The sequence below is a fragment of the Heterodontus francisci genome, chromosome 1 (assembly GCF_036365525.1).
Source record: "Heterodontus francisci isolate sHetFra1 chromosome 1, sHetFra1.hap1, whole genome shotgun sequence".
NCBI classification, from domain to species: Eukaryota; Metazoa; Chordata; class Chondrichthyes; order Heterodontiformes; family Heterodontidae; genus Heterodontus; species Heterodontus francisci.
Genome location: NC_090371.1, coordinates 66,931,498 through 66,948,431, shown reverse-complemented (window position 1 = coordinate 66,948,431; position 16,934 = coordinate 66,931,498). Strand labels below are relative to the sequence as shown.

Genomic DNA, 16,934 nt, shown 5'->3' with positions numbered 1-16,934 from the left:
GCGATGCTCTGCTGTATGTAGATGGCAAGCCTCAGATGTCATCAGCAAAGCAGCAGATGCTTCAGCTGCAGCATCAGTTATGTAAACATCTGTTGGAATTTCCGGAGGCGGTCCATGTGCAAATGATCGTAGAGTCTATCCTTGCCACGAGTAGCTCCATATCTCTGGCAAGGCGTCCTCTATTGGGAGCAGCACCAAGTGGATGCAGAGGTTGCGCACAAGCCTCCATAGCATGGCCTCATCCATGAGTGATGGGAGGGCATCTCCCTGCTACCAGGAGCTGAACCACTCCAGACAACCACAAGAGTATGTATGGGGTCTGATAGGCAGAGACGGGGCAGACTCAAGGCAATAGGGACTCCTTGTAAGATGCTTCCATAGCTGAAAGCAGATCCTTGGCTCCTTTGACGGTGACACCAAAGCTGCATGCTGGTCTAATGACTGATGACAGTTGCAGGTGGTCCCAATGTGCCAGGCCCCAGCAGGGCTCAGGCACCCAGAGGACATAGGCCATAGCCATCCAATGCACCGGAGCAAGAAAGGCAGCATCCTGCCTCTACATTAACTCCAGGTGTGGGGGAGCACCTCGTAGTAGATTCCCATAAGTGAGCGCGTAGGTACATGGACTAGCACTTGGGGTTTCAGTAGGCGATAATAATTTGTTAACGGCAGAAGTATTTTATGTTTAATGAGTTAAAGGTCTTGACATTCAATGTATAATGACTTGTGTATTTTTTTATGCAATAGTCGACAGTGACCAGATGTGGAATCAAGTACCTGGATGGTATTTTTAAAATGAGGGCCTCATGACTGCCTGAGAACTTGACATATAGTCCTGTCAGGTACGAAGAGATGCTAAGGGTCTTTGATAAAAGGTCAACAAGGCCGCCTCTGGGAGAGCACTTGTTGGTTCAGTAGTCACTTGCACTTGTCCTCATTTAAAGCTTCTGCTGATCAGAAAATCGTGAATCTCCCTGCCACGCATATCACTTGTGAGCTGGGCCCTGCAGTGCCATCTTCATTGGCTGGCACCCGTTGGGGTGCCTTATGCTTATCTTCCTCCTCTGAGGATGTGGGTCACTCAGTGTCTTCCTCTGGCTCCAGTGGTACGCCCCTCTGGCACGGCATGTTGTGCAATGCGCAGCAGATGACAATGATGCAGGATATCCTTGAGGGTGTATATCCTCCAGATCTATTGACGCATCTAAACCTCATCTTCAAAAAGCCAATGGCCTGCTCAATGGTGACCCTTGTTGTCATATGGCAGCAGTTTTATGTGTTCTCTAGCTGTATGTTGGGGTTGCATACAGGAGTCAGAAGCCATGACCTCAGTGGATACCCCTTGTCCCATGAAGACATTCAGGTGGCCCAAAGAGCTGAGGCAATTGGGGCTGTCTAAGGATGTAGGAGTTGTGGCAGCTTCCTGGAAACCTTGCGCATACCTGCAGAATACAGTGTTTGCAGATGACTTAATGATTGAGGGAGTGGAACCCTTTTCTGTTCACAAAGGTGCCTGGCAACATGAGTAGAGTCAATGACCCCGTGCACCGAGGGAAATCCAGCCATGGCCCCATGCCCAACGGTACATGGCATTTGTGGCCTCTTTTATGCTGCTGTCTAAGAGATGCCACATAGATCTCCATATGAGCCCTGGAACGAACCACAGGCATAAAGGTTGAGTGCTAATGTCTCCTTGAAAGCTACAGGCATTGGGTGTCTGCCACTGCCCAATATTCTTCTTACATTTGCAGAGTTCCTGTTCAGTTTAAGAAGTTCTATGCATTTTCACCCATCTTCATTCATTATGAACATAAGTTACTATAACATTTCTCAGTGGCAATTAGAATAACTTTGTACTTCGCTGGAGCATTAATTTATTTCTTCATACTGTAGAATAATAGAGCTTTACTCCAATGCTTCGATGTTCATTTCACTGTGTATAACTAATACTGATGCATTAAATATGTCAAATAATTAACAAAGATTTATACATGACCCCGATTTTAACTCCCTTCCAGCTGAAAACTAGACGGAGGTACAGTTAAAATAGTGTGTTGGACCTACAGGCTTCTTTCACACCCTAATCTGTCTGCAGTTTTAAATTATGACAAGGACACTCACTCCAAGCTAGTGGGACCTTCTAGATGTATAGATTGGGCTCTTGATGATGTAATTGGGGCCCAATCTGTTGTTTTAACTCCACAATCTGTAACCTCATGGCCCGGCATATCCCCCACTCTACCATTACCATCAAGCCAGGAGACCAACCCTGGTTCAATGAAGAGTGCAGGAGGGCATGCCAGGAGTAGCACCAGGCATACCTCAAAATGAGGTGTCAATCTGGTGAAGGTACAACCCAGGATTACTTGCATGTCAAACTGCGTAAGCAGCATGCGATAGACAGAGCTAAGCGACCCCATAACCAACGGATCAGATCTAAGCTCTGCAGTCCTGCCACATCCAGCCGTGAATGGTGGTGGACAATTAAACAAATAATTGGAGGAGGTGGCTCCACAAATATCCCCATCCTCAATGATGGGGGAGCCCAGCACATCAGTGCGAAAGATAAGGCTGAAGCATTTGCAACAATCCAGCCAGAAGTGCCGAGTTGATGATCCATCTCGGCCTCCTCCTGAAGTCCCCAGCATCACAGATGCCAGACTTCAGCCAATTCGATTCACTCCGCGTGATATCAAGAAACGATTGAAGGCACTGGATACTGCAAAAGCTATGGGCCCTGACAATATTCCGGCAATAGTGCTGAAGACCTGTGCTCCAGAACTTGCCGTGCCCCTAGTCCAGCTGTTCCAGTACAGCTACAACACTGGCATCTACCCTGAAATGTGGAAAATTGCCCAGGTATGTCCTGTACACAAAAAGCAGGACAGGTCCAACCCGGCCAATTACCGCCCCATCAGCCTACTGTCAATCATCAGGAAAGTGATGGAAGGTGTCATCAACAGTGCTATCAAGCGGCACTTCCTTAGCAATAACCTGCTCAGTGATGCTCAGTTTGGGTTCCACCAGGGCCACTCAGCTCCTGACCTCATTACAGCCTGGGTTCAAACATGGACAAAAGAGCTGAACTCAAGAGGTGAGGTGAGAGTGACTGCCCTTGACATCAAGGCAGCATTTGACCGAGTGTGGCATCAAGGAGCCCTAGCAAAACTGAGGTCAATGGGAATCAGGGGAAAAACCCTCCGCTGGCTCGAGTCATACCTAGCACAAAGGAAGATGGTTGTGGTTGTTGGAGGTCAATCATCTGAGCTCCAGGACATCACTGCAGGAGTTCCTCAGGGTAGTGTCCTAGTCCCAACCATCTTCAGCTGCTTCATCAATGACGTTCCTTCAATCATAAGGTCAGAAGTGGGGATGTTCGCTGATGATTGCACAATGTTCAGCACCATTCGTGACTCCTCAGAAATTCAAGCAGTCTGTGTAGAAATGCAGCAAGACCTGGACAATATCCAGGCTTGGGCTGATAAGTGGCAAGTAACATTCGCGCCACACAAGTGCCAGGCAATGACCATCTCCAACAAGAGAGAATCTAACCATCTCCCCTTGACCTTCAACGGCATTACCATCGTTGAATCCCCCACTATCAACATCCTAGGGGCTACCATTGACCAGAAACTGAACTGGAGTAGCCATATAAATACTGTGGCTACAAGAGCAAGTCAGAGGCTAGGAATCCTGAGGCGAGTAACTCACCTCCTGACTCCCCAAAGCCTATCCACCATCTACAAGGCACAAGTCAGGAGTGTGATGGAATACTCTCCACTTGCCTGGATGGGTACAGCTCCAACAACACTCAAGAAGCTCGACACCATCCAGGACAAAGCAGTCCGCTTGATGGGCACCCCATCTACAAACATTCACTCCCTCTACCACCGACGGACAGTAGCAGCAGTGTGTACCATCTACAAGATGCACTGCAGCAATGCACCAAGGTTCCTTAGACAGCACCTTCCAAATCCGCGACCTCTACCAACTAGAAGGACAATGGCAGCAAATGCATCAGAACACCACCACCTGCAAGTTCCCCTCCAAGTCACACACCATTCTGACTTGGAACTATATCGCCATTCCTTCACTGTCGCTGGGTCAAAATCCCTTCCTAACAGCACTGTGGGTGTACCTACCCCAAATGGACTGCAGCAGTTCAAGAAGGCAGTTCACCACCACCTTCTTAAGGGCAATTAGGGATGGGCAATAAATGCTGGCATAACCAGTGACGCCCACATCCCATGAATGAATTAAAAAGAAGGCCTGAGCTGGTGAGCAGTTATGCCCTCATTTCGCAGGCCAATCCTGCCAGGGGCTGAATTGAGGGCCAGAAGAGGTCATTTTTACTTTTTTCAGGTTTCCAAGTGGGCCCCACAAGAAAGCTTTGAGTCTCTGTTGTCCTGGGATTCCCCCATTTCCATTAATCACAATTGTGATTGGGTCCATAGCTCCCACTTCCAACCTGACCTACTTATTTGATTTCCATGGACCATTCCTTCAGATCCCCAGTAACACCAGCAGACTCTTTCCGGCCAAATTGCTGTTCCTGCCTGCTAGCCAGGCAGTGATTTCTGCTGGGTTTGTTGAGAGTCAGTGCCTGCATATTAAAATGAGGCCCAGGAATTAAAGTTTCTCTGGGCCTCGACATGTGAACTTGTTACTCATCAAGGCCCCTCGCGAGGACCGATCCTACCCTCCGATAAAATTGGGGTCATGGTGTCAGCTGTTCAACTACATTGTCTATATGAAATATTGTATGGCAAACTAACACAATTATGGATTTGTTAAAATCAAATACAGGGATCCAAGTTCAATAATGCCAGAAACGGATGCGGGGATTGCGATACGGGATTAACTCACGCTCATTGCTTCCGATGCAGGCGGCATGTCAACTTCATGTTGCCTTCTAATTAACATGATTGCAGTATGCAGCCAGTGCTAACTGCACTGTTGACTGTATGCACACCTCAGCAGGGGGCCAAAATTGTTAGAGGCTAGCACCACTTAAAGCTAGCTTGCACTACTTAAAACCAGCCTCCACGTCTTAAAGGGAAGGAGCATTGTGTCTGGAGCAGGTGGTGGAAGTTGTTGTGAAACTCATTCTGACATGGAAAAAGACGTAATAATGGCACAATATGGGAGATAGCGGGCTCCAGGATCTTTCGACAATGCATTGGAGGCCTTGCTCAAAGAAAAGCAGAGAAGGAGAGATATGCTTGATCCACAGAGGAGGCCCTCCACCAAACTTTCAGAAGGCAGTGGGATCAGATAGCCATTGCAGTCAATGCAGGAGTCTAGCCTTGAGGACCTAGAGGCAGTGCTGCAAGAAGTTCAATGACTTCACACAAGTGGTCCAGGTCAGTGAATACATCTTCAAATGCAATATCCCACCAACTGCATCACTCACCTACAAACAATCTCTATCAATCAGAACTCATCCCTAAAATTCATTGCTTCACTTCACCCTCACACACATAGCAATGCTGCAAGCATCACACCCACATCTCATAGCTTGCACACACTGACAGATATTGAACCATGGCAGCCGCATCACACAAATAGATTGCACCACACTCACTGACACATTTCCATTTCTCTTGTAGGATATGGTGGCACACAACTGGAGGCAGCAGGAGCTAACTGAACGGGTACAGACATGGCTGCCTGTCCTTACCCCCATGGAAGAGAGTGTGCTTGCCATCATTGGAGTGGCTGTGGCTCGTGCTGAGACTAAAACCATAGAAGGTGATGGTATACTCATTAATTCTTCTTCTGACATCCTACTACCCCTCATCCCACAATCTCTTCTGATTTACAAATTGCAGATTGTGTAAGCCTCCTCTCACCACAACCCCACCCTTGTGCCTTTATCCTCAGATACCCAAGAACTGCAACCTGGCCAGTCAGTGGAGGAAGAGCAAAAAGACAGTAATGCTGAAGAAGCACCATCACTTGATTTGACACTAGCAGCCACTAGCTCAAATACTGACACTGTGCATAAATTTGAGGATAGCTTAGAGGCGGGAATCTGCCCATGGTGAGAGACCGGGTAAGAGTGGCAGGGCAGGGAGCAAAGTTACCGTAGATTCCAACTTGCCAGAGGGTGAGGTTACACATGAGCTGTGCTGCACAGGACTGAAATGTGGACTTCGATGGGCAGGTTACAGGTGAAGCTTCATCAATATGCACACTGAAATGCTTGGTGCATTGGCAGGCCTGCCAGAAAGCCTGCAAGCAATGTCAAGGACATTTTTGCACAGGGCTTTTCACAGAGCTTGGAACCAATCTTTTTGAACAGGGAAGTGGTGGCCAACCATGATGCAGCATCTGATGGCCAATGTCTCAGCTTCTATTGCAGCACAAACAAAAGCCACCTAGTGTATGAATGTTGCAGTGGAAACTCAGGCTTCTATCATGCAAGCTGCAGATACCTGTTGCCACATTTATAAAGAGAACAGTGATGAAATATGAAATGAATTGGAGGATTTAAGAAATAAAAGTCAACTGTTGACCTGAACAACAAAAAATGGACATTTGTGCTACAGGCAAGATGGAGAGGGGTCAGGTGACCCCTCCTTGTACTGTCAATAAACATGTTTGTCTGTTGAAGATGAAACCCATTATCCATGTCTGAATTAACTTTGGGGAAAACATATTGAAGTGGAAAATAGCTCATTCCATGCTAACAACTCCTATCTGCAGGAATGGAGCTAACAAAGACTGACTACGAAGCCAAGGCCAAAATAATAGGTGTGAAATAACACCTATTTATCAAAATGAACCACATTCAGACACCATCATGGTTCCCATATCATGAAAAATTGTATGAATCACCCGAGGGAAGACAGGCCTTAGTCACCTGACCGACACCCCAACCTGACAAGTTTCTACCTTAAAAGGTATCTCTCTGAAGAGAGAGAGGCAGAACAGTCAGCCTTTTCCAGCCAGAACAGCTGTGAGACAGTTCCAGCTAAGCAGGAGCCCTACTGACAATATATTTTAACTACTGCAGCAGAGAAATTGCAAGGTGACTTTGGATCTCCCCATCTGCGCAAGTGAACCAGGATTTCCACCATTGACTTTGGATTCAGGATTAACCAAAAGGAGCCTGCGATACTTCATCCTTTTTAAGAAAAGAACATTCAGGCCTGCACTGCTGAAAGATTTCCTCCTGAAAAGCTATTATAGGTTTCCTAAAACAGTGAACTCTTTTTCAATAATCAGACTCTAATTGCATGCTACTGTCTACTCTCTTTTTTCTTGTGTGTGTGGGTGTGTGAATGCGTGAGTGGGTGAAGTCACGAACATTTTTTCTGTTATTGTGTAAAAAATAAATATTTATCTTTTTTAACCTACAACAAAACCTGTTGTTTGTCTATTTATTTGACCCTTAAAACTCTATTTTTAAAACATTATCTGCATTCAATTGAGAGGTTAAACGTGGAAGCCACCCACACCACTTCCCGCCTATCCGTAACGAAGGGGCTCACAGGGTATCACAGCAGCCTGGAAATCTGTCCTGCAACAGATTATGAGGATTGCTGAGGCACTGCCTTGGGGAAGCGACAATGACTCAATGGAAAACAAACCTGCTGTCCTCTTTCAGGATGCCAGCATATGTCCTTCAACTGCCACTCTGCCATTGCTCTTGCTATTGCCTTTCAGCCAGCCAACCCAGACAGCTACCACCCTTGCCGAGATGGTGCAGTCCAAATCCAGACCTTCCAAGCCCAAGCTAGTCATGGCCATCCTCTAAAGGATTCCCCAGACTCAATTTCTATAGGGCCAATATTCACTTTGTTAATTCTTTTGTTTTTTAAATATCTCAAAACTCATACTATTTGTCTTTATATTTCTAGCTAGCTTTCTCTCATACTCTAATTTTTCCCTCCTTATCAATCTTTTAGTCATTCTTTGTTGTTTTTTAGGTTCTGTCCAATCTTCTGACCTGCCACCCATCTGTGAGCAATTATATGCTTTTTAAGTTTGATACTATCTTTAACTTTTTTAGTTAACCATGGATGGTGGGTCCTCCCCTTGGAATTTTTCTTTCTCGTTGGAATGTATTTATTCTGTGTATTCTGAAATATCCCCTTAAATATCTGCCACAGCATCTCTATTGACCTATCCCTTCACCTAATTTGCTAGCTCACTTTAGCTAGCTCTACTTTCATGCCCTTATAATTGCCCTTATTTAAGTTTAAAATAATAGTCTTAGATCCACTCTTCTTTCCCTCAAACTAAATGTAAAATTCAATCATGATCGCTGCTGCCTAGGGGCGCCTTCACTATGAGGTCATTAATGAATCCTATTTCGTCGCACAATACCAGGTCAAGGAATAGCCTGCTCTCTGGTTGGCTCCAGAATGTGCTGTTCTAAGAAACTATCCTGAAAACATTCTATGAACTCCTGATCTAAGTTACCTTTACCCATCTGATGTTTCCAGTCTATATGTAGATTAAAATCCCCCATGATTATTGCCATACCTTTTTGACAAGCTCCCATTATTTCTTCCTTTACACCCCGTCCTACCATGTGGTTACTGTTAGCGGGCCTGTACACCACTCCCACAAGTGACTTCTTGCCTTTATGATTTCTCATCTCTACCCAAACCACCTCTACATTCCGGTTTCCTGAATGTAGGTCATCCCTCTGTATTGTGCCAATACCATCATTAATTAACAGAGCCACCTCTCCACCTTTTCCTAGCTTTCTGTCCTTCCTAAATGTCATGTACCCTTCAATATTCACATCCCAATCTATGTCATCCTGCAACCATGTCTCTGTAATGACTATCAGAGTGTATTTATTTATTTCTATTTGCACTCAGTTCATCTGTTTTGTTTTGAATGCTATGTGCATTCAGATACAGAGCCTTTAATTTTATCCTTTTATTATTTTTACAACCTCTAGCCTTATCTGCTGATTTACTCTTAGATTTGTACTCGCTGTCCCTTCCTGTCACGGTCTGTTTATTATTTCCCTTATTGAAGCTTTCTCTCTTGCCTTATCTCTACTCTTTGATTTACCACATCTTTCCAAATTTGATACCTTGCCCTCACTATTCAGTTTAAAACCCTCTCTACTTTCTTCTTTATGCGGCTTGCTGGAACACCGGTTCTAGCATGGTTCAGGTATAGACTGTCCCAATAGTACAGCCCCCACTTTCACCAGTAGTGGTGCCAGTGCCCCACGAACCCACTTCTACCACACCAGTCTTTGAGCCATGCATTCATTTCTCTAATCTTATTTGCTCAATGCCAATTTGCACGTGGCTCAGGTATTAATCCAGCGATTATTTGCCCTATGCCAATGTGTTTGTGGTTTGGGTAATAATGCAGAGATTATTAGCTGCTCATACTCCCTATGCAGAACCTCTTTCCTAGTTCTGCCTATGTCATTGGTACCTACATGGATCACGACCACTGGATTGTCCCCCTCTGACTGCAAGTTCCTCTCCAACCCAGAGCAGGCAACACAGCCATATAGACTCTCACTCTAAGCTGCAAAGAACTGTGTCTATCCCCCTGTCTATGCTATCCCTACTACCATTACATTCCTATTTACTCCTCCCACTTGAATGGCTTCCTGTACCATGGTGCCATGCTCAGTTCGCTCATCCATCTTCTAGCCCCCGCTTTCATCCATACATGTTGAGAGAACTTTGAATCTATTTGACAATTGCAAATACTAAGGCTCCTTGCCTCTATGTTCTGGGTCCCCATACCTGCCTCACTCCCAGTCACACCCCCTCCATCCCTGACCATTCACCTAAAGGGGTGTGCTGCCTCCTGGCATAAAATGTCATAGAGTTGTACAGCACAGAAACAGGCCCTTCGGACAATCATCCAGGTAATGTCCCACTCCTTAATGTGTCACAGTGGCTGCAGTTCGGCCTCCAGCTCATTAACTCTGAGCCGAAGTTCCTCGAGCCGCAGACACATCCTGGAGACTTGGTTGCTGTCGATCACACTGGTGGCCACCGGTTCCCACATACTACAGCTGCAACACATCACTTGCTCATCACCCTTATTGTTTTTTAAATAACTAATTATTTACTGAATTAATGTTTTAGTTAATGGCTCTCCTCACCAACATTTACTACGCCAATTTATACTTTGATAATACAATAAACCTTATTGCTTAAAAATAAAAGAGAACAGTAGAGTCACCAGCTTCTTACTTCCCTTCTGCTTGTGTGCCTTAATTATTTATAAGATAGTTACATAAATTTTAATTTTAAGTATTTTTTCTAATTTTTACCTATTAACACACGCACCCTAACAGTAGTGTACTAACCTTGCTATTTATAGATACTCCCTAACAGCAGTTAGTTACCAGCCAGTCACCTTACAGTGATGTCACTGTATGAATTTTTTTCAAACTCAATCAGCACACGCCGACTCCTGTTTAGCTGTTCCCTCACAGGTCCGACCCCACTCCTCTCCCAAAGGTAAGTACAGGCCCGACCCTGTTTCATCAAGCTCATGGTAGGCTTTATCACACTTTTGTTGTATAAACTCAAATGTGCATGGGTTTGCACCTGAGTCATGAGCCCAGCTGTCTGTGGATAGCCCTTGTCGCCAGTAGCCACCCTTTGGTTAGTTATAGTGGCTCAAATGCAGCAGACTGCAGCAGAATGAAGATATTGACCTGCACGATTCGTTGCATATGGTCACACCCCAGCAGTATGTTGGGGGAGTAGAATCCTTTTTAGTTGCAGTACATCTCATAGTTGATCTGCAGCACCCACAAAGCAATATGTGTGCGTCAATAATACTCTGCACAATTGAGTAGCCTGCATGACAGGAGAGAATAATGTAGTCAACTCTCTTTATATAAAGAGTGTCAGTGATCTTCCTTATGTAACAGTGGATGACAAACTGCGAGATGTTGCAAATATCTCCAGCTCCAGCCTGGAAGGAGTCCGGCACATAAAAGTTCACTTCCACAGCCACCTTCACAGCTGTTGGCAATGCGGTCCTCACCCTGCTTTGAGGTTGCAGTTGTGGCTGCTGCAGGTGGCAAATTTCTGTTCAAATGTCTACGTTTCTCATAATGTTCCTTGCTGAGGTTCAGGTAAGAGAATTGATCCCTGAACACCCTGGGCAAATATGGCCTCCTTTAGCAAACCCTTCTTCCCTCCTCTTCCTCCCACTTCTAGCAGATTACCCTGCTCTTTTTCGCCTCTGCTGTTTCTGTGTCATGCTGTATTTCAAGGGGAATGCCTACAACTGCACCAATTTCTGTGCAGAAGCTTTCAAGTCAGGCCAAGGTCCTTCAGCAACTGCCACACCACTTCCTGTAGATTTTAGCAACCTTAAAGAACTCTGGAAAATGCCAAACAGTTGTAGAAATATAGCAACAACCAGTAGAAATCAATCGGTAATTAACCTGAAAGTAATTGATAGTCCTGTTCCTGGTGGAGGTCCTTCATGCTGTTGAATGCATATTCAGCTGTGTGTGATTAAGTGAAGGTGTCAGCTGGAGCATTGAGCAATAAAAACATGGCAACATTACATACATGCTAACATACAAATATACACATTAGGAGCAGGAGTAGGCCATTTGGCCTACTCCACCATTTGATAAGATCATGGCTGATCTGCTTGTGGCCTCAACTCTACCTTCCTGTCCAACCTGCTATAACCTTTCACTTGTCAATCAAGAATCTATCTAGCTCAGCCTTAAAAATATTCAATGAACCTGCCTCCACTTCTCTCTGAGGAAGAGAATTCCACAGACGAACAATGCTCTGTGAGAAAAAAAATCAGTCTTAAATTGGAAATCCCTAATTTTTAAACTGTGCCCCCGAGTTCTAGTCTCTCCCATAAGGGGAAACATCCTTTCAGCATTCACCCTGTCAAGACCCCTCAGGATCTTGTATGTTTCAATAACGCTAATTGACATCATGATCTGCCTACTCTGCATTCTTGCTACACTCACTAAGTGCACGCTAACTGCCTCACCAGTACAGTGTATAGCATGACTCATACCAGAAGTGTGCGAATGTGCCATGGATACCATTTTGGACATTTAAGGGCATGCATAATGTTCAAAAAACTGGCACAACAGATCCAAATTTTGCACTGATATAATTCAACTGATGTAAGCATGTAGAGAGAGAAATTCACTGCAATGGAACTGAATATCAGGCGCTGCAAACAACAGGGGGCCAATCCGATATCACTTATTTTGCGCCACCGACTGAGGCAAATTTCTAACCTATCGTTTTAGGATAGGCAGTCCCTTTCTAATCAAGAAAAAATTTATTTCTAAATCTGTAGCAAACCTAACTCAGTTTTGTCCTGAAAGTCACAAACTTAATTCTCTAGGTGGCTCTGTTGCTTGAAAATGTTTACATCATTCACCTGAGTTTCTCAGCAGAGACTTCAAATGGAACATTACAAAAAAAATTGTATTTATAAAATACTTTATTATGTCTCTGAACAACAGACCAACATACTTCATTTACTGTATGGCCACTGATTCCAGGTGGATTAATGCTTCTGCCATTTTAGCCACAGTTTCCATCTAACCCATCTGGCAGTCGTGGAGGGTTTTGGGTCGAATGTTCTACACCCTGCCAATTCTATTTTCCATTGACTTTGATGGAGCTTTTGAGTGCAACAATTTCCTACACACAGCCATGAGATGAAACACCGATCAGTGTTTTTGATGGTATTGGGATGAGATTAATTTGGCCAGCTCATCAGAGAAATTCCTTGGTCTCATTGAAATAGTGCCATGACATCTTTAACATCCACCTGAACCACAGTACAAGCCAGTGGGATCTCAGTTTACCAACTCAACTGAAGGATATCACCTCGAACAAAGATATCACTTCAGTATAACACTGAAGTTCCAGCTTAGATTATCCAAATCAAGGAGTTGGGTTTGAACCTACAACCTATTAGGGGCGGCACAGTGGCGCAGTGGTTAGCACCGCAGCCTCACAGCTCCAGGGACCCGGGTTCGATTCCGGGTACTGCCTGCGTGGAGTTTGCAAGTTCTCCCTGTGTCTGCGTGGGTTTTCTCCGGGTGCTCCGGTTTCCTCCCACAAGCCAAAAGACTTGCAGGTTGATAGGTAAATTGGCCATTATAAATTGTCACTAGTATAGGTAGGTGGTAGGGAAATATAGGGACAGGTGGGGATGTTTGGTAGGAATATAGGATTAGTGTAGGATTAGTATAAATGGGTGGTTGATGTTCGGCACAGACTCGGTGGGCCGAAGGGCCTGTTTCAGTGCTGTATCTCTAATCTAATCTAATCTATTGACTGAGGCCAGAATGCTGTCATAGAGCTAAGCTGACACTGCTAAAAATTAGCATTGCTTCACACCCACTGTAACTTAGGGCAGGGTTTTATCACAGGCTTTAGGACCCCGATGTCGGGACAAAATGGGGATTCTGAACCCAAACTTGCCGGCAGTGGGGCCTTTTTTATTCATTCATGGGATGTGGGCATCGCTGGCTGGGCCAGCATTTATTGCCCATCCCTAATTACCCTTGAGAAGGGAGTGGTGAGCTGCCTTCTTGAACCGTTGCAGTTCTTGTGAGGTAGGTATACCCACTGTGCTGTTAGGAAGGGAGTTCCAGGATCTTGACCCAGCGACAATGAAGGAATGGCAATATAGTTCCAAGTCAGAATGGTGTGTGCCTTGGAGGGGAACTTGCAGATGGTGGTGTTCCCATGCATTTGCTGCCCTTGTCCTTCTAGTTGGTAGAGGTTGTGGGTTTGGAAGGTGCTGTTTAAGGAGCCTTGGTGCTTTATTGACTTTGTAGTAGTTAGATACAACTGAGTGGCTTGCTAGGCCATTTCAGAGGGCATTTAAGAGTCAACCAGATTGCTGTGGGTCTGGAATCACATGTCGGCCAGACCAGGTAAGGACAGCAAATTTCCTTCCCTTAAGGACATTAGTGAACCAGATGGGTTTTTACAATAATCAACAATGGTTTCATGGCCATCATTAGACTAGCTTTTTAATTCCAGATTTTATTAATTGAATTCAAATTCCACCTTCTGCTGTGGTGGGATTCAAACCCATATCCCCAGATCAATGCCCTGGGTCTCTGGGTTACTAGTCCAGTGACAATACCACTATGCCACCACCTCCCCTAGACTTTGCTATTTTCCCAGAGGCGGCCTCCTAATTGGCCAGCTCTGGGCTTGCCATTCAATTAAGGATGGCAGGCAGGATGTAGATGCTGCTGGCCCAATTGGAGGGCTGGCAGCTCTAGAGCTTTAGCAGCCCAACAGAATCACAGAATTGTTATAACGCAGAAGGAAGCCATTCGGCCCATCATGTCTGCGCCAGCTATCTGAAAGAGCAATTTACCTAGGGCCACTCCCGGGCCTTCTCCCCAAAGCTCTGAGCATTCATCCTTTTCAGATGACAATCCAATTCCTTCTTGAATGCCTCGATTGAACCTGTCTCCACCATATTCTCAGGCAGTGCATTCCAGATCCTAACCACTCGCTGCATGGAAAAGCTTTTCTTCATGTCGCTATTGCTTCTTCTGCCAATTACCTTAAATCTGTGCCCGCTTATTCTCGCTGCCTCCACCAATGGGAACAGTTTTTCCCAATCCACTCTGTCCAGACTCCTCATGATTTTGAATAACGCTGTCAAACCTCCTCTCAACTTCTCCAAAGAAAATAGGCCCAAATTCTCTAATTTATCTATGTAACTGAAGTTCCTCATCCCTGGAACCATTCTTGTGAACCTTTTCTGCACTCTCTCCAATGCCTTCACATCTATCCTAACGTGTGACATCCAGAACTGGATGCAATACTGCAGTTGAGGGAACTGGGAGAGGTGGGCACCACTGAGGCAACTCGGAGATCGAGAGACTTTGGAGAGGTAAATCTGTGTTAAAAATCTGCCCAAAAATATTATACAATTAAATTAGCAGTCCAAACCACTTTGCCATGGAGAAGCATAGAACAGATAATATCCCACAAGAAGTAAAGGAAAACAGTTGGAGCAGTCATCTGGGTTACTCTGTGAGCTGCCAGGAGGCCAGAATGTCTCCACCCCATCTCTTCAACTGGAGTAGCTATTTTGCATCAGAACATAACAAGAGAAAAAAGGAAGAAACTATAAGTAATTTGTAATTTTTGTTTGTAATTTCAGGAATCCCAGATACCATGACCTTTTTGCAGTTGGACATGGCTCCTGTAAGTTGAAATTTAAAATGACTTGTCCTGCATGAAGTTAGATTAATTTGTTTGCAATATGTTTGTATGAGACAAATAATTGCGGTGTAAGTTTTTAAGATCATTTGAAAGTAATTTTAATTAAGACATTTGTTACTATTCTAAACATTCATTCATGGATTCCAATTCAGACAAGGGAAAGGAGCCTAGTTCTACCTGGGCAAGGTTGGAAGTCAACATCAGTATTGACTGTATGAGCTCCATTTAGTCAACAATGGAGATGTGTCGACAGTGCAAGGTTAATTTAACAATGTCAATTTTCCTAAATTTTAACTGAGTTGGAAGCCATAGAATCATAGAATGATATAGAACAGGAGGAGGCCATTTAGCTCATCGTCCCTGCTCTTTCCCTATAGCCCTTCAAATTTTTCTCCTTCAAGTAGTTATCCAATTCCCTTTTGAAGGATGCGATTGAATCTTCTTCTACCACCCTATCAAGCAGGGTATCTTTGACTTGAACAAGTAGATGGCCCTCGTTTTTATTGTCTTACCTAAATGATTAAAGAAGATAAAGTAAAGGCAGAACAACTTTTCTCATTCCTATCTTTCCTGATGTTAAGAATAAAGATGCAACCCTTCACATGAGATCAAAGAGTTGATTCTGCGATCAAATACTGTAAGAGATGTATCCCAGGAGATTTTGAGTACGAAGTCAGTGAATTTTTGGCCATTAAAATTAATGGGGAGTATACTGTAGGCTGTGTGTCCACAATTTCCCAAGATGTGCTGACTGCAAGATCTACACTGGAAGCACGAGATCATGCAATTACCCCTCAAATGAGAAAGGATGAGTTTGACCTTGCCAGTGTTGAGCTGAAGAAAAATGTCCTTATCCAGGTGATAATCAAGGGACAGCAATGCACCAAGATAAGTCCGACATTGCTATCGCTATGCCCAGAATAAAAGTAAAAAAAAACCTCCTTTAATCTGGTTAGATATTTAACTGCTGATCCTAGAAGTGGGAGTAGGGAAGTAAGTGGCAGCAAAATTGCATAAGAGTCAAAATCAGGAACGGGTTTCACAATGAGCTATTAAATCTGCCCGATCATTTACATGATTGCAGCATGCAACCAGCGCTAAGTGTGCTGTTGAGTGTTTACCACCTGGATGAGCAAACTTTTCTTCAGTTTAGTACTGGCAAGACCAAACGCATCCTTCCCCATTTCCATTAGAAAGTTGCACCTCAGTCAGCAATCCATCTTTCTCCCCAGGTGTTCAACTGATTGAACTTGAAGGTGTGTATCCTGAGCAGGGGCACTAAATAAGGAGAAGGTTGCACAAGTTCAAGCTAGCCTGTACTACTTAAAGGCAGCCTGCAGCAATTAAAGGGAAGGTGCATTATGATTGAAGCAGTGTTCTGGAAGCAGCTGGGGAAGAGCCTTTGACCTGCAAGAAGACTGACTATGGTGCAATAGGGGAGAGAGCGGGCTTCAGCACAGCACTGGAGGCCTTGATGCAGGACAGAACTGGGGGACAGAGGTCCTTTATCCACAGGCGACCAGGAGACCTCCAGACAGACACTGCAAAGGCAGTGGGAGGATATAGACATGGCAATCAATGCTGGCAGTTTTGCCCCGAGTACTTGAATGCAGTGTCACAAGAAGTTCAATTACTTCATACAAGGGATCAAGGTGAGTGAATGCATCTTCAAATGCCATATACCACCAATGGCACCATTAGCCTCATCCCCATCACTCACCTACCAAA

General features: G+C 44.7%; 1 protein-coding gene across 1 annotated transcript in view; it reads left to right on the top strand.

Annotated features, from left to right (window-relative positions):
- dnai1.2 (dynein, axonemal, intermediate chain 1, paralog 2) overlaps positions 1 to 16,934 on the top strand; it is a 355,371-nt gene that overhangs the window by 137,987 nt on the left and 200,450 nt on the right. The window contains exon 12 of the mRNA XM_068031491.1: positions 15,145 to 15,188. Within this exon, the coding sequence (XP_067887592.1) occupies positions 15,145 to 15,188 (44 nt within the window). The remainder of the gene's footprint in view (positions 1 to 15,144; positions 15,189 to 16,934) is intronic.